We start from the raw sequence: 21662 nt of genomic DNA, 5'->3' as shown, positions 1-21662 counted from the left end.
CCAGCAGCTCGAATTTGGTCTGGAAACTAACAGGCAGCCAACCAAGGTAGGAGAAATCTGATCCAAACAGTTGGCTGTCACATTCTGGACCAGCTGCAGTTTCCATATTGTCTTCAAGGGCAGCCCTGCATAGAGCAGTTTACAGTAGTCTAACCTGATGTAACCAAGGCATGTGTCATTGTGGCTTGGGCAGGTGTTTCTAGATGTGGTGACAGCTGCCTAAAAAACACTCCTGGCTGCTGCTACTCCATAGACAACACTGAGTCCAGAAGCACTGCCAAATGGCGCACCTGGCCTCACAGAGGGGCGTGTCCCACCATCCAGAGCCAAAGCTAAATCCCCACCCAGGTGAGCACAATATAATTCCCAGCCCACCATATTTCAGTCTTATTCAGATTAAGTTTGGACCTGGTGTCAAAAAGAATTGAGTATTGGCTCCAGTTGCACCTCCATGGTCTCCTGATAGCTGGGTCTCTCTGTGTCTAGCTTTTGGGATGCAATTTACCTGACAGTGCTTGGAGAAAAGTGTCCTTTCTGAAGGAAGGGGGGCAAGAAAAAGAATTTTGCAGCCTGAGAGATGAGAGTTTCTTGCTGCATAAGAGCCAAACTGGACATGATGCACTTGAAATTACGGGTCTGGGTGTGTGTTTTTTACTCTTCCTCCCCGCTGCCGCCCTGATGAAAACTGGTCCCTGGGGGAGGAACTGCCCTCAGCTCTGAGGGCATCTGATGCAGAAGGCGTGTATGTTCTCCCTCCAGGGCGCTCTTCTGTCGCCAGCGTGCTCTCGTCCAAAATAAATTAAACCTGATACTGCCGCCCCAGGAACCACAAAACAAATGAGAATTGCAAAGCCCTTTGGGCACCCAAATATGAGCGCTGACCCGTCCTGCCATTGCTAACAAAGGCGAAGAAGGGCGCCTTTCGTCTTGTTCTCTGTGGTGGTAGAAAGCCCTTGGCTCCTGGCGTGGAACCTCCTCCGTGTCCATTTCCGTGGCTGACCCACGCTAAGGAGGCAGATCCCTTTTGGGAGCATTGGAGGCGGCCTTAGCGCGCCGCAGGCCACCTGTCCCTCCAGATGTGTTAGACTGCAACTCTCATGGTTACCAGCCAGCATGGCCAGTGGCTGGGGATGATGGGCATTGGAGTCTGACACATCTGGAAGGCAGCAATTTAGGGACTCCAGAGTCTCAGGCAGTGTCTTTCCTTGGGACTGTTTACATGCAAAGTGGTGGCAGGTGGCTCCAATGTCAGTGGGGCAGTGAACCCACTCCGGGTTTCAGTCAGAACCAACCAGAACTGGGGTGTATTTATAAGTAAATATGGGTTCACATTTCAGCATTAGCCACCAACTCACTCAGATCGTTACAGACAAGCCCAACTCTCTCAGCCTTAATCCCCCTCCACACACACACACACACACACACACACACACACAGACAAAGACAAAGACACTGGGGCTGTTAGCACAAAACCCTAAGCCACTGTGGGTTAATTTCCCCATGGGGCTTAGTGGGGCATGCCAGCCACCATTTTGAATATACAGGCAGTGGTGACGTGCTCTGCCACATTGCGCGAATCTGGTGTCATGGGTTATTTGAGGTGGTAGACAATTCTCAAGCAACCCGTAGCTTGTTTAGAGTTATTTGAGGGTTGTCTACCCCTTCAAACAACCCACAATGCTGGGTTTGCATGACACAGCAAACCATGCCAAGCAGGGTTGCCCACTAACACCACGCAAAATGGACACCTGCGAACATCCATGACAACACGATTACCCCCATGGCCAAAGGAAGCCACAGTGGGCTGTTGGGTCATGTAAACTGGGTCACTGTGAGCTCCATCAGACAAAGCGTTTTATTTTTGTGGGTCCCTCTCACAACATTGTCTGCCTCCCGCTTCTTCTAGCCTTCACATGACCCAAAAAACCCCACTCTGGTGAGTCTGACTTATTTTTAAAGACAGAACTTGCCGTTATCTCCTGTGTGCAGGAGAAGCAGCCGATCAAAACAGCCCATTGAATGGGCTGCATGCATGTTGTTTACTTCCTCTTTTGAAAGAGGAAGTAATTTGGGACAAATGCGCCGGTGGAGAAGCGACGGTAAGCAAACGCGATTTCCCCGTGTGATGCTGCTCTGTATGCAGCAAGGTTGTTGCATGATGAGTGAAATACTGCAGAATGTTCCGATGACTCCGAAAGCACGATCTCAGCCAGGGGGTTTAACCTTAAGCCCGGGGGCCAAATTTTCCCAGAAGACCCTGACCCTCCTCGCTCAAATCTTTGCATTACTGCTAGGTTTTATTTTGGGTTTTACTATAAATAAATAATAATAATAATAATAATTTATACTGTATCTTGTCTTTTATGGTTTTAATTGTTGTGAACTGCCCAGAGTGCTTTGGCTATAGGGCTGTGTCAAAATGCAATCAATTGTTTATTTATTCATTTGTGATATTTATATGCCACTACACAGAATAAATTCCCCGAATGGTTCAGATATAACTAAATAGTTATATAAACAGTTTCTAGCAGTAAGACCTTTAAGCTGAAATATGCTGTTAATTGTGATCTTTTGCCCTCCCCCTCCCCCACTGGCATACACATACACCCCAAGAACGTCTCCAAAATTGAATGTAAATGAGAAGTACGCTTCTCATTGGATGTTGTAATGTCCCTTTTGAGCTCTGTCCTTCTGTATTGGTTATTACATTTTTATCCCACCCTATACTCCAAGGAGATCAAGACAAGGTCCATGGCTCCCCCCTCCCCCCAGGCCTTTTAATCCACACAATAGCCCTGTGAAGTAGATTCCTTAGGCTGAACAAAAGTGACTGGCCAAGGTCACCCTGCTGTGCTTTGGGGGCTGAGTAGGGGATTTGAACCCAGGATTCCCCTGCCCTAGCCTAGAACTCTGATCAGTCTCGTCATCTTACACTAGCCTTCCTCAACCTGACACCCTTAGGCTGGGGATGATGGAAAAATTCTTTTTCCTGCCCCCATTCCTTGCCCATAGGGATCCATAGGACAGAATTGTCCATAGAGAAACCATACTTGCCCATAGGGATCCATTGCAAAGCACTTGCCCATAGGGAAACAGAGGACAGAACTTGTCCATAGAGAAACCATACTTGCCCATAGGGATCCATTGGAAAGTGCTTGCCCATAGGAGAGAAACCATACTTGCCCATAGGGATCCATAGGACAACACTTCTCCATAGAGAAACCATACTTGCCCATGGGGATCCATTGGAAAGCACTTGATCATAGAGAAACCATACTTGCCCATAGGGATCCATTGGAAAGCGCTTGCCCATAGGAGAGAAATGTCCATAAACCATACTTGCCCATAGAGATCCATAGGACAACACTTCTCCATAGAGAAACCATACTTGCCCATAGGGATCCATTGGAAAGCACTTGACCATAGAGAAACCATACTTGCCCATAGGGATCCATTGGAAAGCGCTTGCCCATAGGAGAGAAATGTCCATAAACCATACTTGCCCATAAGGATCCATTGCAATGGATCCCTGTGGGCAAGTATGGTTTCTCTATGGGCAAGTATGGTTTCCCTATGGGCTGGGACTGTCCTTTGTTTTAGTACGTCCCGCTAAAAACCATTTAAATACACAATGTTTTTCCTAATAGACCTGTTCTAAAACAGCAGACATAGATGCCTCATTGTATATCATTAAATGCCTGAGAGTAGAGGGTGGTCTTTACCCGGCGCAAAAAAGATGAGCGTCAGCACCAGGCAGGTTGCAATAGAGCTCATAGGGTGCCACCACTGAGAAGGCCCCCTCCCTTGTTGCCGCCTTTGAAGCCTCGCTTGGAGGTGGCACTCGAGCAGAGGGGGCTCGTAGTGTCCAGGTGTGTTCAAGTCAGGAGAGACGTTCCATCAGGTGTTGTGGTCCTGAGCATTTGAAGGCTTTATAGGCCAAAGGAAGTGAGGCAGGTGGCTACCAGGAGGAGGGCCTTCTCTGCTGTGGCACCCCGGCTGTGGAATGAGCTCCCTAAGGAGGTTCGCTTGGCACCTACATTATATGCCTTTAGACGCCAGGTGAAGACCTTTTTATTCTCCCAGCATTTTAGCAGTCTATACATTTAATTTTAACTTGGCTGTTTTAAATTTGTAATTTTGCATTGCTGCTGTTTTTATCTGGTTGAGCTTTTATATTGTATTTTATATTATGGGTTTATACTGTTGTTTTGTATTTTGAATGTTTTTCATTTTTGTGAACCGCCCAGAGAGCTCCGGCTATTGGGTGGTATAGAAATGTAAGTAATAAATAAATAAATTAAACTCAGCACCTTGAATCGGCTTGGAGACATACAGGCAGCCAAGGCAAGTAGGCCAAAATTGATCTTATATGGTTGGAGATGATTAAGCAGTGAGTGAGCCTTTCCCCAGCTGGCCCCCTCCAGAGGTGTTGGACAACAGCTCCCATAATCCACAGCTGGCAGAGGATTATGGGCACCTCTGGAGGGGGCCAGCTTGGGAAAGGTCGCCATAGAGAGGGCTGCAGCCGGGCATTTTTGTGAGCCGCCCAGAGAGCTCCGGCTGTTGGGCGGTATAGAAATGAAATAAATAAATGAATGAAATGTCCCTTCGAGTTCAGCCGCGTCTCCCCTGTAACTCGCAGAGCTGGGGCGGCGCAGCCCCTGGGCGTGCTTCGCAGCTGCCTGCTGCCGTTGACAGCTCACCGACTGCGGTAACGGGTTTGGAAAGGCCCCGCAAGAGCTGGAGGCGGACGCCGCCGCCTCTCCATTGCGCCCGGGCGCAGCGAAGGCCGTGGCGCGACGGCTCTGCGGGGCCGCCCCAAGAGCCGCGAGGGCGCCCGGGCCGGCGGCTGTTACGAAACGCGCGAGGCGGCTGGCCAAGGCGTCGGCGTCCCTGGCCCCGGGCCAAGGCGCGCCTGGAGACGAGGGGCCCCGGAGAAGCCCGCCATCGCGGCCTCCGCGCTGGGCCTCCGCGTCCGACCGGGCCGCCTCTTGCTGCGAAGAAGTCGCACGAGCCCGTTCCTGCGCAATGGGCGGCGGAGGAGCAACTGGGAAGGCAGAACCGTTCGGCCGGGGAAGCGGAGAAGCGACGCGCGCCCCCAGCCCAGGCCAGGCTTTCTGGCCACGCCGCCCTGCCTTGTTCCCGGCCCTGCCCAGGGCGCATCCGGCCCCCAACTTCCACCCCCAATTCATAGAATAGCAGAGTTGGAAGGGGCCTACAAGGCCATCGAGTCCAACCCCCTGCTCAATGCAGGAATCCACCCTAAAGCATCCCTGACAGATGGTTGTCCAGCTGCCTCTTGAAGGCCTCTAGTGTGGGAGAGCCCACCACCTCCCTAGGTCACTGATTCCATTGTCCTTACTACAAAAAAATGCACCAAAGGAAGAAAAAAGGCAGACTGGCCGCACGATGCCTTCTCCGAGAGCCCCCTGGCTGGAAGCGGAGGGGCAATAGAAGCAACGGAGTCATAGAATCACAGCATAGCAGAGTGGGAAGGGGCCTACAAGGCCATCGAGTCCAACCCCCTGCTCAATGCAGGAATCCACCCTTGGTTCTTGGTTCAAATCCTGCCTGAGCCATGGGGCCTTAGGCAAGGCGCTTCCTTTAACCCTGAGCCGTCGGCATGGATGGACGACGACGAAAATAATGCTAATAGATCATAATTGCAATTTCCTACCCTGCCTTTCTGCATAAGAACATCAGAAGTGAACTGAGGCTGGATCAGACCAAGGGTCCATCTAGTCCAGTACTCTGTTCACACAGTGGCCGGCCAGCTGTTGATCATCCGAGGCGAGGGACAAGAAATTCAACTTTTAAAAAAGTAAACAATGCAAAAGCGTCTTCCCCAACTTTGCTGCCCTCCAGATGTGTTGGATTACAACTCCCATCAACCCCTTCCAACATGGACGGGCACATCTTGAGGGCAGCAAGTTGGCAAAGGCTGATATAAAACAAATATATTGGCGTAAACATCAGGAATTAAAAAAACAATCAGCAGGTCCAGAGAGACATAAGAACAAAAGGATAATGTTATAAACCACCCAGAGAGCTTTGGCTGTGGGCGGTATATAAATGTAATAAATAAATATAAATAAATAAATAAGAGGAGCCCTGCTGGATTGGACCAAGGGTCCATCTAATCCAGCACTCAGTTCACACAGCGGCCAAACAGCAGTTGATCAGCGACCAATGAAACAGGACGCAAGTGCAACAGCACCCTCCGACCCATGATCCCCAGCAACTAGTGCATACAAGCTTACGGCCTCTGATACTGGAGGTTGCACTTAGCCATCAGGGCTAGTAGCTATTGATAGCCTTCTCCAGGAATTTATCAACCCGCTTTTTAAGCCATCCAAAGTGGTGGCCATCGCTACATCTTGTGGTAGGGAATTCCATAGTTTAACGATGCACTGTGTGAAGAAGCCCTTTTTATACGCCCTGAATTTCCTACCAATCAGCTTCATGGGATGACCCCGTTGGGTTCTAGTATTCTGAGAGCATTATGAGAGAGGGAGGAAAATGTCTCCCTCTCCACCTTCTCCACACCATGCATGATTTTGTACACCTCAAACAAGTCTCCCCTCAGCCTCCTTTTTTCCAAGCTAAACAATCCCAGCTGTTGTCACCTTGCTTCACATGGGAGATGCTCCAAGCCCCTTGATCATTTTAGTTGCCCTTTTCTACACTGTTTCCAGGTCTAAAATAACTTTTTTTAGGTGTGACCTACAGTACTCTAAGTGTGGTTTCTCCATAGATTTGTATAAAGGCAGCAAGATACGTTTCAGACACCAGGTTCTGAAAAGTTCACTGGGATACTATAGTCTTTTCTGCTTGTCTGAAAGTGGGCATTGATGATGCCAGGTGTACCTGTCTGGGGAGGCCATTCTACATTCTGGGTGACAAAACCAAAAAAGCCCTCTGTGTGTGTGTGTGTGTGTGTGTGGTACAGGTAAGGCTCAACAGCAGAAGAATGTTCTAGTACAAAGGGGTGGGTGGGTTGTAAGATGCTCTGATTCCACGCCATTTAGGGCTTTAGACACCAACACTGAATTTAGACCAGAAAGAAATTGATAATCACTCTAGCGAAACCTTCTCCAACCTGGTGCCCTCCAGATGTGTTGGACTACAACTCCCAGCATGCCCAGCCATGCTAATAGTCCAACATACCTGGAGGGCCCCAAATCAGGGGAAGTTGGCATAGCACAAATGTTTGTAAACCGCCCAGAGAACTTCGGCTATGGGGCGGTATATAATAATAATAATAATAATAATAATAATAATAATAGTGCAAGTGTCTGTGGACTTTCACTGTTCTCCGTTCACTGACAATTCTTTGGCTCCAACCCAGTGCTTGTTCCCAACCACAACAATATTTCTATGACAATTTATGTATATTTAATTGATTAAAACGCACACATTTAACTGAAGTCTTTAATCGGTTCATGGCAGCCTTACTGCGCATCTGGGGGACCTCACTTCAGGGCTTTCTCCATCAACACAGGCCTGGGCTGGTAGAACTCGGCAGCCAAACATTTCCTTTGGTTAAATCTATCCCTTGCAGTGGCTAATCTCTTCAAATGCCAGCATAATCCCATTATTGAAAACAACAGTAAGGCTACAAAGTTAAAGGGATGAAAAGATTTATTTAGTCCCTGCTGGGTGGGCTTGATGGGAATTGTTGCCTTTCTCCACGCTGCCCACTATCGGGTCTACAGCTCCAGTTCTTGAAACCCTACTTATATCCAGTCTGCATTTCCCCCCCCAACCCCCTCCCCAATATCATCATAGCTCCTTTAACAGCCTTTTCTCTCTCTGCTTCAACTAACTTAGTCAGCCAGGCATTTAAATTAAGAACATCAGAAACTGCCTTATACTGAATCAAATCCAACTTAGTCCACGTAGCCCAGTACAGCCAACACTGACTGGCAGCAGCTCTCCAGGGCTTCAGGGAAGCGGTTTTCCTTGTCCCACCTGGAGATGCCAGGCTTCGAACCCAGAACGTTCTTCCTGCAATGCATATGCTCTACCAATGACCCACAGTCCTTACCACTAACTGCATTTGTGGCCTATAATTATTATTGCTACTTGCATCCCACTTTTTTCTACTAAGTGGACTCATACCTGTGACAAATTGACCTCATGTGTTCTATAAAGTGTCATAGAATAGCAGAGTTGGAAGGGGCCTACAAGGCCATCGAGTCCAACCCCTTGCTCAATGCAGGAATCCACCCTAAAGCAACCTTGACAGATGGTTGTCCTGCTGCCTCTTGACGGCTTCTAGTGTGGGAGAGCCCACCACCTCCCTAGGTCATGGGTTCGATTGTCGTACTGCTCTAACAGTCAGGAAGTTTTTCCTGATAGAATCATAGAATCATAGAATAGCAGAGTTGGAAGGGGCCTACAAGGCCATCGAGTCCAACCCCTTGCTCAATGCAGGAATCCACCCTAAAGCAACCTTGACAGATGGTTGTCCTGCTGCCTCTTGACGGCTTCTAGTGTGGGAGAGCCCACCACCTCCCTAGGTCATGGGTTCGATTGTCGTACTGCTCTAACAGTCAGGAAGTTTTTCCTGATAGAATCATAGAATCATAGAATAGCAGAGTTGGAAGGGGCCTACAAGGCCATCGAGTCCAACTCCCTGCTCAATGCAGGAATCCACCCTAAAGCATCCCTGACAGATGGTTGTCCAGCTGCCTTTTGAAGGCCTCTAGTGTGGGAGATGGCACAGATAAAAAGGAAATCCTTCTTAACACAGCACAGTTTTAAACTCTAGAATTCACACCCACAAATTGTACTGGTGCTGCAGCTATGGGTTCGAATTATATTTTATTTATTACATTTCTATACTGCCTAATAACTGAAGCTCTCTGGAGGTTCACAACTATTAAAACCGTAAAATACAAGACGATAAAATACAGTATAAAAGTTTAAAACTACAGTATAAGAAAATAAAAGCTATAAGCATTTAGAAACTAGCAGCAGTGCAAAGATTTAAAATAGAATTTCAGATTTAAAACTGGAACTGCAAAACTCAAAATGCCTGGAAAAATGAAAAGGTCTTCACCAGGTGCCGAAAAGAGCACAACATAGGTGCCAGGTGAACCTAATTGTCAAGCCAGTGTGCTGTAGTGGCTAAAGAGTTGGACTGGGAGTTGGGAGATCCAGGTTCTAGTCCCCACTCAGCCATGGAAACCCACTGGGTGATTTTTGGCTATTCACAAACCAGACTCTCAGCCCAACCTACCTCACAGGGTTGTTGTTGTGAGGATAAAATGGAGAGGGAGGAGGATTGTGTATGCCGCCTTGGGTTCCTTGGAGGAAAAAAGGTGGGATATAAATGCAATAATTAAAACTCTTAAATAACCCAAAGTACAGAAATATTATTTAATAATCTCTGGTGGAATCTTTATATCTTGTAGGGTTTCATCAAAAAGAAGACCTTGCTGTTAGCAATGTTTTTAGATGAAATGGAAGTTAATTGCTATGTATTAAAGTCAGTTTTGTGGATTATTAAGCTGATTCTATCAGATGCTTTTCTCTTTATTTAATTTGTTTTCTGCTGTTTGTTTTATGGATTGTTCGTTGTAACAACATTTTAGCACAAAAAATGAAGGGGGGGAACCCAAAATTTGTGTTGTGTGCTTCTGGATTGCTTGTCAAACTAGATAAATTGTGGTGGTTTATATAGGATTTTTGAGGAGGGGTGTGTGTGTGTGTGTGTGAGTGTGAGAGAGAGAGACCCCATGTATATTTGCATATGTATTAAGTCAAGTGAATTGCTTCATACAAGTCACCCCATATCTAGGATATTTTATTAAGAACCAGTATGGAACCTTTTGCATGTTTGTGATTTTATTTATTTATTTATTTATTTATTGCACTTATATACCGCTCCCATAGCCAGGGCTCTCTGGGCAGTTTACAGAAATTCTAAAATTAAGATAAAAGCGAGTATACAAAATTTAAAATTTGTGATCTGAGCTTGGGATGGCTGAATATCCAGGCTTCAGGGCTTGGGATTAACACTCAAATCTTTGGCAGCTGCTGTTATTCAGAGCCGCCGCTGCAAGTGTGACCCGACCCCGGCCAGAGCTCCGTTGCCTATTAGGAAGGAAAACTCCCTTGAGAGGCCCTGATGTTTGCGAGCAAAAATAACCGGCCCCTGTGAGCAGTGGTGGCATTTGGAGATGATATCATAGGGAAGGCGTCTTAATTCTAGCAATAACATGCTAAATGCCCAGGGTCATGTGTTCCTCTTCCAGTTAAAGATGAAATCTGATTTGACAAGCTTGTGATCCCTTTTTATCGTAGCCCTCGGTGATTTTTAATTACCGCGGCTGCATAAAGATACTGACATGACGGATTGCAGCGCTCGGACTGAGCAAACCCTGTCTCAGCTGGCTTCCTTGTAGCAATATCCCAAGACCGCCTCCTTTTGCGCTATTGAGGAGCCGTGTTCCATGAATGCTCCGGGGAAAGTGTTTTTAACAGTCTCCGGTACTTCACTGAACTGTCTGTCCCCAAGCAGGCTGGATTTATTTATTTACTTATTTTATTTTATTTTATTTATTGCACTTATATACCGCTCCCATAGCCAGGGCTCTCTGGGCGGTTTACAGAAATTCTAAAATTAAGATTAAAACGAGTATACAAAATTTAAAATTCTAAAACACAGAACAAACACATAAAGCATTAAAAACCGTTAAAAAACTAAACATGTGGGTGATTAAGATGTGCCGCCATATGCCTGGGCAAAGAGGAAAGTCTTAACCTGGCGCCGGAAAGATAGCAGCGTTGGTGCCAGGTGAGTCTCATCAGAGAGATCATTCCATAGTCTGGGGGCCACCACCGAAAAGGCCCTGTCCCTCGTTGCCACACTCTGAGCCTCTCGGAGTAGGCTTCCGGAGGAGGACCTTAGATGTTGAACGTAGTGACCGGGTATATTCACATTGGGAGAGGCGTTCCGTCAGGTATTGTGGTCCCAAGCCGTGTAAGGCTTTATAGGTCAAAACCAGCACCTTGAATTGGGCTCGGAAACATACAGGCAGCCAGTGCAAGCGGACCAGAGCAGGTGTTATATGGTCAAACCTTCTGGTTCCTGAAATCAATCTGGCCGCTGCATTTTGCACGAGCTGCAGCTTCCGAACTGTCTTCAAAGGCAGCCCTACGTAGAGTGCATTGCAGTAATCTAACTTGGAGGTTAGCCCCCGGGTCTGAGTTTCTGCATTCTAATGTATGCAATCCCCAGGGCCTTGGGCTGTCCCTCAACAGCAAACACATAGAATCATAGAATAGTAGAGTTGGAAGGGTCCTATAAGGCCATCGAGTCCAACCCCCTGCTCAATGCAGGAATCCACCCTAAAGCATCCCTGACAGATGGTTGTCCAGCTGCCTCTTGAAGGCCTCTAGTGTGGGAGAACCCACAACCTCCCTAGGTAACTGGTTCCATTGTCGTACTGCTCTAACTGTCAGGAAGTTTTTCCTGATGTCCAGCTGGAATCTGGCTTCCTGTAACTTGAGCCCTTTATTCCGTGTCCTGCATGTGATTGTGTATTGACTACCCGTTTGGCTCCCCAATACAAATTATTATAAACTTTAAAAATTATTTGCAAAGCTGTCAATTTTGGGGCGGGGCAGGTGTGTGATTATTTTTGTTGCAAACCTAGGCATCAGCAGCTTTCATTTGAGATCATCCCAAACTCAATCAGATAATATTTTGGGATCAAACGGAGTGAACAAAAATTCGTGCTCTGTATTAATATGTTATACCTTTTCAAGAGAATGACCTCGTTTCCTCATTCCTTCTATTTCCCCCCCCCTTCCTTTTTTGCAGATAATCGCATTCTGCGATTGACAGGAAGAAAATGGCGGGTGTCCTAACGAAGCCGAATGCCTTTGTTTCAATGCGTGAGGGATTGAGAGAGACCCCCACATAAGGACAAGAGTAGGGGAAGCTCCCTGCTACACACCTCTACAAAGAATCGGATAGTGTCTCTATTTTGGTAAGAGCTGACCAATAAATCAGGACAATGTACACATTTTTGCCGGAGAACTTCACTCCGGTGAAGCAAAAACCAGTCAAAGAGTTGAAGCCCATGATTTTGGCTGTCGTGTTTGGCCTCATGTTGTTCATTGCCGCAGTGGTGGCGTGGTGCTACTACGTAGCTTCCCTTCGCAAGGCGGAGCGGCTGAAGACGGAACAGATGGACCTACGGCAAGACGGGTTCACCATCAAGAACCAGGATGGAGAGACGGTTTTCGAGGTGGCCTTCCAGTCGGGTGTCCTGGACTTGGAGTCCTGTGCTAGGGAAGGTGCAAATTTAACCTGCACCAGGACAGACAAAGGGAGAGTCAATTTTTTCATAAAGATTGTCACTCCCAAGGACACTGTAATGTGCTACCGTGTCCGCTGGGAGGAGTTTGTAGCAGACACAGTGGTGGAGCACAAAATGTTCTGGGGGGACGCCCACTGGTATGGGGGCTGTGAAATGAGCGTACAGCACTGGCCAATCAAACTCCCAGGATACCAGGAACCCATGCCGTTTGTGACTAGTGACGTGTATGCTTTCCGGAACAGCTTTGGGGGCATCCTGGAGAGGTACTGGCTCTCCTCCAAAGCAGCCGCCATCAAGATTAATGACTCTGTGCCCTTTCACCTTGGGTTCAATGCCACCGAAAGGTCACTTGTCTTCCAAGCTAGGTATAAAGATTCTCCCTATAAGCCTCCTTTGGGTCAGCAACCTTTCCCGGAGTTGAGTTACCGTGTCTGCATAGGTTCCGATATCACCTCCATCCACAAATATATGGTGCGGAAATATTTCTACAAACCTTCTAAGATACCCTCAACAAATGCCTTCAGATACCCAATCTGGTCAACGTGGGCATTGTACAAGAATGACGTTGATCAGGATAAACTGCTGCGCTTTGCAGAAAAGATTAAAAGGTACGAGTTCAACTGCAGCCATATAGAAATAGACGACACTTACACCCACGCATATGGCGACTTTGACTTTGACCCGGTAAAATTCCCAAATGTGACGGAAACGTTCAAGAAGCTCAGAGAAGATGGGTTCCAGATCACACTCTGGACCCACCCATTTGTGAACTACAATTCGTCAAACTTTGGGGTGGGGATAGAGAGGCAGCTTTTCATTAAGGAGCCAACAGGAAGGCTTCCTGCGATGGTGGAGTGGTGGAATGGCATTGGTGCCATATTGGATTTCACTAACCCAGCGGCCAAGGATTGGTTTCAGAGCCACCTGAATCATCTCCGCAAGACATATGGCATATCGTCCTTCAAGTTTGATGCAGGGGAGACGAGCTACCTTCCCAAACAGTTCAGCACCTTCCGTCCTTTGTCAGATCCCAGTATTTGGTCTCGGCGCTACACGGAAATGGCCATCCCTTTTTACGAGCTGGCTGAGGTCAGAGTTGGCTACCAGTCCCAAAACATCTCTTGCTTCTTCCGGATCATTGACCGGGATTCCGTGTGGGGTTATGAACTTGGGCTAAAGTCCTTGATTCCTACCGTCTTGACTATTAGCATGCTGGGATATCCTTTCATATCGGCAGACATGATAGGTGGAAACTTCTTTCCCAACAAAACGGATGGTGCAGTGGAAATCCCAGACCGTGAACTCTACGTTCGCTGGCTGGGATTGTCGGCCTTCATGCCATCCATGCAGTTCTCCATCCCACCTTGGCAGTATGACGAAGAGGTCATAAAAATTGCCCAGAGGTTCACGAGGCTACATCTGGATTTGGTTGCTCCGCTCTTGTTGGAGTTGGCCGGGGAGATCACCGACACTGGGGACCCCATCATACGCCCCATCTGGTGGATTTCTCCCGACGACGACTCTACGCACAAAATAGATTCCCAGTTTCTCATTGGGGACACCTTGATGGTGGCTCCCGTCTTAGAGATGGGCAAACAAGAGCGAGACATCTATATCCCAGCTGGCAAATGGCGCAGTTACAAAGGAGAGCTGTTTGAAAAAACACCCACCCTGGTGACGGACTATCCCGTCGATTTGGACGAAGTGGCATATTTTACGTGGGTGTCCTAATCGAATTCTGCAGCCACCGATATTTACGCTTTGTGAAAGTAACCATGCCTTATTCTAGGATCCTAACAATTAAAAAAATCTAATTGGTGAAGTGGATGGAATACAGATGGGGGCGGAAGTGATTACACATTAGTCCTTTAAATATGTGCTGAAGATCTCACTCTGTGATCTAAAAATGTTTGTAGACAGCTAACAAGGTCACAGGGTTTGCACATTGAAGTAAAAGCCCCACTTGAAAATCTAAGAGCTACAGAGCTCCTCTCTCGGTTGCTCACCCGCTAATGTATTTCTTCCGTTCTTTGAGGTGTGGCTTTCGGGTCCTTGTAAGCTATCTTTGATGATTACAAATCCACCCACTAAAGCCCTCGTGCCACTAATGAATCCTGAGTTACCGGCTGCTCGCTAGAAGATTCAGGCTGGGTCTTTCTATATTCTTCAGGGAGGCGTTCCCCGCATTCTTTTCACAACACGAGCCAAGGAAAACTTTGCAAGATAAGCAGGAACACTCTTCTAGAGACGGGGTGTGTGTGTTTTTTAAAGATGGGGAGAAGCGTCCAGGGTTGCTACAGCACAATAGGCCTTAAGTTTTACAATGCAGTAAGCTATTATTTGAAATAACCTCTTTGTCCTAAAGAGGATAATTCCAGTTACATATATTATATAGACACCTCCTTGTCTGATGTTAGATGAAGCTGATAAATGATCAATAAACCATGCTGCACTCGTTTGGCTACTGGGTTGGGCAGGTAATTCAGTTCAGTGGCTTTTGAACAGGGTGGGAATGCTTTCTCTTGCTGCTAGCTACCTTCTTGCCCAGGTAATTTTTGCCTCCAACGGACATGTTTTAAACATGAATATAAGAGGTTAAAGCTGCTCCTTTCTTACATTCATCTCCTGCTGCTGTTTCTTCTCCGGGATTATTTTCAAAGACGGCTTCACACCTCTGCTGCCATCGGAGGATTGCTTTTCAACTCATCAACAGTTCCCAGGCTGAGCCTTGGAGTCGTCCAGGCAGGCGACGGGTTCTCGTCCGTGATCCACTTGGCCTCCGTGTTCAAGGAGGCAGCTGAAACAGGAAAGAGCGGTTCCAAAGCATTGCTGTTGATTTACTAATAGCACATGAAATAAAAGCAGTTCTTCCTTGCCCTCAACAGTGCAGTGCCAAATGGGTAGGTCTGTGATTTCTTTTTCCCGGAAGAAAAACAATAAGTTAATCCACCCTGGAGTATTATTGGTGTTTTCATTAAGATTTGGCCAGTGAAATCAGTCTGTCACAGTGGATTTGCAGCCAGGCTGTCGTCGTTTTTCTCCCCCAGGGGAATGGGTACAGTTTGCCATGGTTGGAAAGACTAGCTAATAATATTCCACACTTCCTTGAGTGGTAAAAGTCTTGTGGACGTTCCCTTCCAATTTTTTTTGCATAAATGCATATTTAGGGCTTTAAAAAGGAATCTGACACACAGAACAACTGGGCCATAGGCATGAACAGCACATTTCAATAGGGTGTGCGCCCAGGAGATTTTATTTATTTATTTATTTTTAAAGGTGAACATTTATTGACTACTCAATCAGAAAGGACATTATTTTTATTCTTTCATTATTAAACCCTGTCGACACTGATGCCTTACTCTGCGTTCGGCTCGCCTGACCACAGGAGGGTCATTGCAGGTGGGGGGGGGAGGGAATGAGGAAATGCCCTCAAGTCCCAGCATTGGTGGGGCTTTGTGGTGCACTGACTGGAGGACAGCCTCATGGGGTGATATTAGCCTTCGGGGGCCTTCCTCCTGGCCTCTTTGAAATGCGGCTCCTGGAAGAGCGATTCCTTTTTGTTCAGGATTCTGGGAGCAATAGCCAGGGCCGGTGCTACCATAGAGGCAACTCAGGCGGCCGCCTAGAGTGCCAAGGTAAGGGGGCGCCAAACGCCGCACCCGGAAGCCGCTCTCCCACAGCGGCTCTGAGAGAGTGGCTTCTGGGAGTGCTGTTCCGAAGCTGCCTGCCCGCTCCAGCGTCGTGGCTTCACTTCAGCTGGGCACCCACCTAGCTGAAGTGAAGCCACGCACACCCCACCCCACCCCAGCGTCCTGGCTTCGCTTCAGCTGGGTGGGCTGAAGCGAAGCCAGAACGCTGGGGGGTGGGCGGGCGGCTTCGGAACGGCGCGCCCGGAAGTCACTCTCCCAGAGCAGCTTCTGGCCAGGCGCACCATTCCGAAGCCACCCCCCTCCCACCCCAGCGTCCTGGCTTCGCTTCGGCTGGGGTGGGCGAGATGGCGCCCCACGCCCAAGTACACTGGGGTGGGTGGGTGAAAGCAGCTCACCTGCCTAGGACGCAAAATAGTCTGGCACCGGCCCTAGCAATAGCGTGCTGTGGGGGGGGGGGGACAGCAGAGCAGCCAGAGGGGCATTTCTGCTGTATCTGGATCCCCCCCACATGGATCCCTACTCAATGGCCCCCTGAATTTAGTTGAAGAAAAAGAGAGAGAGATACTCTGGTGTTGAATGAAAACTGAAATATTTATTGGTAATGTCAGTAAAAATTATGGAATAATGCGTAGATTTTTTTTAAAAGACAAATTGACGTGTACACTAGCTCGACGTTTTGGGCCCTTAGGTCCTTCATCAGGAGCTGTATCGTCGTCAGGGTTCATTTGTATAACAAATGCTGAATATCTTTCCCTGTATTGTCCTCAGGAGGACTGCTTGAACTGCAAAAGAGGGTCATTTCCACTGTGTCTGGATCCCTACTCAATGGTCCCCTACTCAATGGCCCCCTGAATTCAGCCCTTATTGCTTGAGACATTAGGATGTGCCTGGGCTCACCCGGCACACCCCTTGTGCACACCTATGCCCACATTCCGAAGAAGAAGAAGGATGTACTATCTTGGAGTGAAGCATGGAAAATGGTGACAGGCCAAAACAGACTCTAAACAGTCAGAAGAGGGGCAGGGGCAGGGGCGGGTTAGTTGAGGGGGAAAGGCAGCTAGGAGGGAATCATGATAGAGCTTCAACTATTGGGCGGTATAGAAATGTAATAAATAAATAAATAAATAAAATGATGGCTGGTGTGGAGGGATGTGGTTAGAACGTGAGAGCTTCCAGTGAAATTGACTGGCAGGAAATTCAGGAGAGAAAAAGGGAAGGACTCCTTCACACAATGTATACATAAATTTAAGGAACTAACTAGCATAACATGTGGTGATGGCTTTTAAAATGAATTAGAGAAATTCATGATGCCTAGGAACCAAAGTAATTGGCACATAAGCCAGGGGGTGGGCCTACAGATGTTGCTGCACTTCAAGTCCCATCAGGCCCGGCCAACAGGGCAAATAGTGAGGCATGATGGGAACTGGAGTCTGATAACCTCTGTAGGGCCATACATTCCCCATCCCTGCATTCAACAGCTAGTAAATGGCAAAGAATGTTTCAGTTCACTTCATAAAGTCCTCAAGGGCATTTCCACATTAAAGGCAAATTGTGTTGCTTACCCTGGGCTTTGTGCTTCCTGCTTCTTTGATGTGATTGCTATGGGCTGCATTACACAGACAGAGAGGGGCAACCACATGGTTTGAATTGAATACTTCCCCTCTAAGCGTGCTCCATTCATTTCCATTTGGACAGCACCATCTAGTGGCGGAACATCCCACTTTCCCCAGATATTACCACATGAAAAGTGCTTCTTTTAATAGCAGGATTTCCAGGGGATAACAGGTCATTGAACACATAGTGTAATGGACCTGCAAACTTCCATGAGCAGCCAATCACAAACTGTTGGGTATATATACTAAATGCAGAGTTTAGCAACTTGAGTCCAGTTTATAATCTCTTTGCTTTTGCACAGAGAGGTCTTTTCAAGGGAAGAAATACTCACAAACGCTTTTAGTTCTTCAGTAAAAGTTTACTGAGGCTTTTCAGCATTATATCACATTCTAATACAAAAATTTCCAGCACCAACGAACATCAGCAACTACAACACCCATCAAAAACCTATACACATTTTTACACAAATGTACAGTCTTATATACAAATTTCACAAGGCATAATTGCACAATCCTAACACTCAATTATCCAATTAACCTTGACATTTAAAATAGTCCATGTTTGACATGTAGTCCTTGCTTCTAAGATTCAGATAATGAACCAAGTCCAGCTATGTGCATTCAGGGTTATTAACCCTCTCTGGGTAAATTTTCCAAACCCTGACGCAAACATGCAATAAATCACTTGTTCGGAAGAGCCTGAAACCTCTTGATACTCAGCTGGTTGACCGTTGGTCTGATGCAGATGGGCTGATTTTATGCTGACGGCCAGATACTGCATGAAGAGTGACGTATGATTTTAAGTGTTATCATTTTATGACATGGTAGCAAGTGAAATCACATTTCAGCCCTGTGTCTCACCTCTCCCCAAAAGGGCATCTGTCTTTTTAAAAATAAAGTAATTGAAATATTCATAGGTCACTTTATCCCAAGAAAATTTGCAGGTTTTTGGTATGTGTGTTTAGGATTCAAGCTTCAGAAATGCAATAAATAAATAAATAAGATTCGAAACTGCCCTGGGAATTGCACATGAGGTGTGTGATGTCAGCTGTGTCAAGGTTGCTAACTGACCGATACCTCTGCAGCTGGATTTTTCCCAGTCAAGCGGAGGCACACCAAGAAACCTGCAGGATTGATCATCCAGGGACAGAAAAACACACATTTCTGATAGGAAAGGCACAGCTGATGGCATTTGGCCTCCACCACCCTTGGAATGTTACTTTTCTCTTCAAGGTGTTTAATCTTGTAACAGGTACAACAAAATCCTGCTCTCAGGTACCGTTCAGGTGTCACTGCAAATGTTGGGCACCCCGCCTAAAGGAATGCCTCTGTGTGCCTATGGATGGATGTCTCTTGTGTTCTGCTTCCTAATTGTCCAGACTTTCACAACAATTGTGAGAAAACCATTTTAAGCAAGCATTTTTGCCACAGCAAAAATAGTAGAGGTGCAGAACCCTCGGCCCACTGGACTCCCAAATCCAGCCTGCGGAGCCTCCTGTGGTTTCCCCAGAAGTAGGGTGACCATATGAAAAGGAGGACAGGGCTCCTGTATCTTTAACAGTTGTGTAGAAAAGGGAATTTTAGCAAGTGCTATTTGTATATATGGAGAACCTGGTGAAATTCTCTCTTCATCACTACAGTTAAAGCTGCAGGAGCCCTGCCCTCTTTTGTATCTGGTTACTCTAGTATAGCTCCTGCAGCTATAGTAGAGTAGAGTATACTAGACTATAGTATAGTATAGTATAGTTTAACTTCAGTCCGGAATAACGGGCTCAAGTTAAAGCAAGCCAGATTCCAGCTGGACATCAGGAAAAACTTCCTGACTGTTAGAGCAGTACAACAATGGAATCAGTTACCTAGGGAGGTTGTGGGCTCTCCCACAGTGGAGGCCTTCAAGAGGCAGCTGGACAGCCCTCTGTCAGGGATGCTTTAGGGTGGATTCCTGCCTTGAGCAGGGGGTTGGACTCGATGGCCTGGTAGGCCCCTTCCAACTCTACTATTCTATGATTCTAAGTGTTGTGATAAGGAAGGAATTTCACCACATGCTGCATGCATACAAATGACACCTGCTGAAATCCCCTTTTCTATGCAACTGTTAAAGATACAGGAGCCCTGTCCTCCTTTTCATAGGCTCATCCTACCCAGAAGGAATCCCTGCTGTCTTTGATCTGAGATCCCAGCAGGGATTCCCCTGCATGCTGCTCTCACTCCCATGGGGATCAGAAAGAACACCAAGGATGCAGATGGCCGGGGACTTGGATGGCGCCAGGAGGATTCGGTTGGGAAGAGAGGCAAGGCCAGGGTCTTGGCGTCATCTTGCTGGTTCTTGTTCAGTCTCAGTTTGGGGGCAGGCAGTTCGCCAGTGGATCAGACGATAGTCAGGTGGCCCAAAGCGCATGATGCAGCACTCCAAAAATGAAACAAACCACAAGTAGCACACCCGGTTGATGCATTTTTATAGTTTTTTTTAAAAAAAAATTATAGCTTTAAATTTTTAACAGCAACAAATTTTAAAATGTGAAATGTTTCCAGTTTAAAACACCAGCTTCAGTCGCAAACAAGAATATGCTGCTACAATGCCTTTATAAAGGGAGCCTGAACCAATTAAGAACAGGCCAAACCTCAATGAGGGAACAGAGATTAACAATCAACACTTGTATTCAACAGCCAATTGAGGCACGTTAATAAACATCATGGTTTGTTTCATCTCATTGATATCAGGTTTCAGCTTATCAAGAAAACAACACTCCCTCTTTAATCTTTCTCCTTTGGAGGCTCCGTTCCGCTGCCAGCAGAGAGATCTTCAGTAATGTTGTTCTGCCAGCATGTGTCTCCTATGTGTGAAGGGACCAAGGTCTGCACGTGTTTCATTATGCTGAATATCAGCCAAGTGCTCCTTATAACTTTTTAGAAGAGGTCTGCCTGTTTCATCAGTGTAAAAGGAGTTATATTCCAGTCAGTTTTATAAATAGCCTCCTTAACTGTCCACTGCCCCTGACCGTCCACACAGATAGGGCATTCCTGCATCCAGCATTTGTCGTGATGATGATGATGATGATGATAATTATTATTATTATTATTATTTATTCATTTATTACTCGCCTCTCCCTCCAGATCGAGGCGGGGAACAACATAAAATACAAAACAGCCAAAATTTCACAAGATGTTGTTCAATGTAATCAGAGCAGTACAGACAACATTAGCCTTGATGTTTTGGCAATCAAGAGACTTTTGGGTTTCCCAAACAAATCTGTCAGTCAAAAGTGGAATTTTCAAGACAGGAAGTCCTCTGGTCACACTCCTAATAGCTGGAACTGGGAACCGATAACCATCCGTTCCTGCCAATTTTACTGCCTTTCTGAATCATATTCTTTACCCCCGCCATTTCCGTAGCACAGGGTGTGCAGAGCTACAATTCAATAATATTTATTATTATTATTATTATTATTATTATTATTATTATTATTATTATTTATTAATTCCATTTCTATACCACCCAATGGCCGGAGCTCTCTGGGTGGTTCACAAAAATTAAAAACATTCAAAGTATAAAACAACAGTATAAAACCATAATATAAAATACAATATAAAAGCTCAACCAGATAAAAACAGCAGCAATGCAAAATTACAAATTTAAAACACCAAGTTAAAATGTATTTATAGACTGTTAAAATGCTGGGAGAATAAAAACGTCTTCACCTGGCGTCTAAAAGCAGATAATGTAGGTGCCAAGCGAACCTCCTTAGGGAGCTCGTTCCACAGCCGGGGTGCCACAGCAGAGAAGGCCCTCCTCCTGGTAGCCACCTGCCTCACTTCCTTTGGCAGGGGCTCGCGGAGAAGGACCCCTGAGGATGACCTTAGGGTCTGGGCAGGTACATATGGGAGGAGGTGTTCCTTCAGATAGCCTGGCCCCAAGCCGTTTAGGGCTTTAAATGTTAATACCAGCACTTTGAATCGGGCCCGGACCTGGACTGGCAGCCCATGAACCTGGAAAAGGACTGGCGTGATGTGGTCCCGTCGGCCAGTCCCTGTTAGTAACCATGCTGCCCTGTTTTGTACCAGTT

The 21662-nt window shown here is 46.7% G+C and overlaps 1 protein-coding gene across 4 annotated transcripts in view; it reads left to right on the top strand.

Moving 5' to 3' along the window:
• Positions 1–15217, top strand: part of LOC134400075 (myogenesis-regulating glycosidase-like) — a 32032-nt gene extending 16815 nt beyond the window's left edge. For all 4 annotated transcript variants that reach the window (XM_063128318.1, XM_063128315.1, XM_063128316.1 and 1 more), the window contains exon 2: positions 11834–15217. In XM_063128318.1, the coding sequence (XP_062984388.1) occupies positions 12030–14066 (2037 nt within the window). In that variant the 5' untranslated portion in view covers positions 11834–12029 and the 3' untranslated portion in view covers positions 14067–15217. The remainder of the gene's footprint in view (positions 1–11833) is intronic.
• Positions 15218–21662: the final 6445 nt, after the last annotated feature.

Source organism: Elgaria multicarinata, chromosome 6, assembly GCF_023053635.1.
Source record: "Elgaria multicarinata webbii isolate HBS135686 ecotype San Diego chromosome 6, rElgMul1.1.pri, whole genome shotgun sequence".
In the NCBI taxonomy this organism is placed as follows: Eukaryota; Metazoa; Chordata; class Lepidosauria; order Squamata; family Anguidae; genus Elgaria; species Elgaria multicarinata.
Note: the sequence above shows the minus strand (reverse complement) of the source record. Positions and strands in the feature narration are given on the sequence as shown.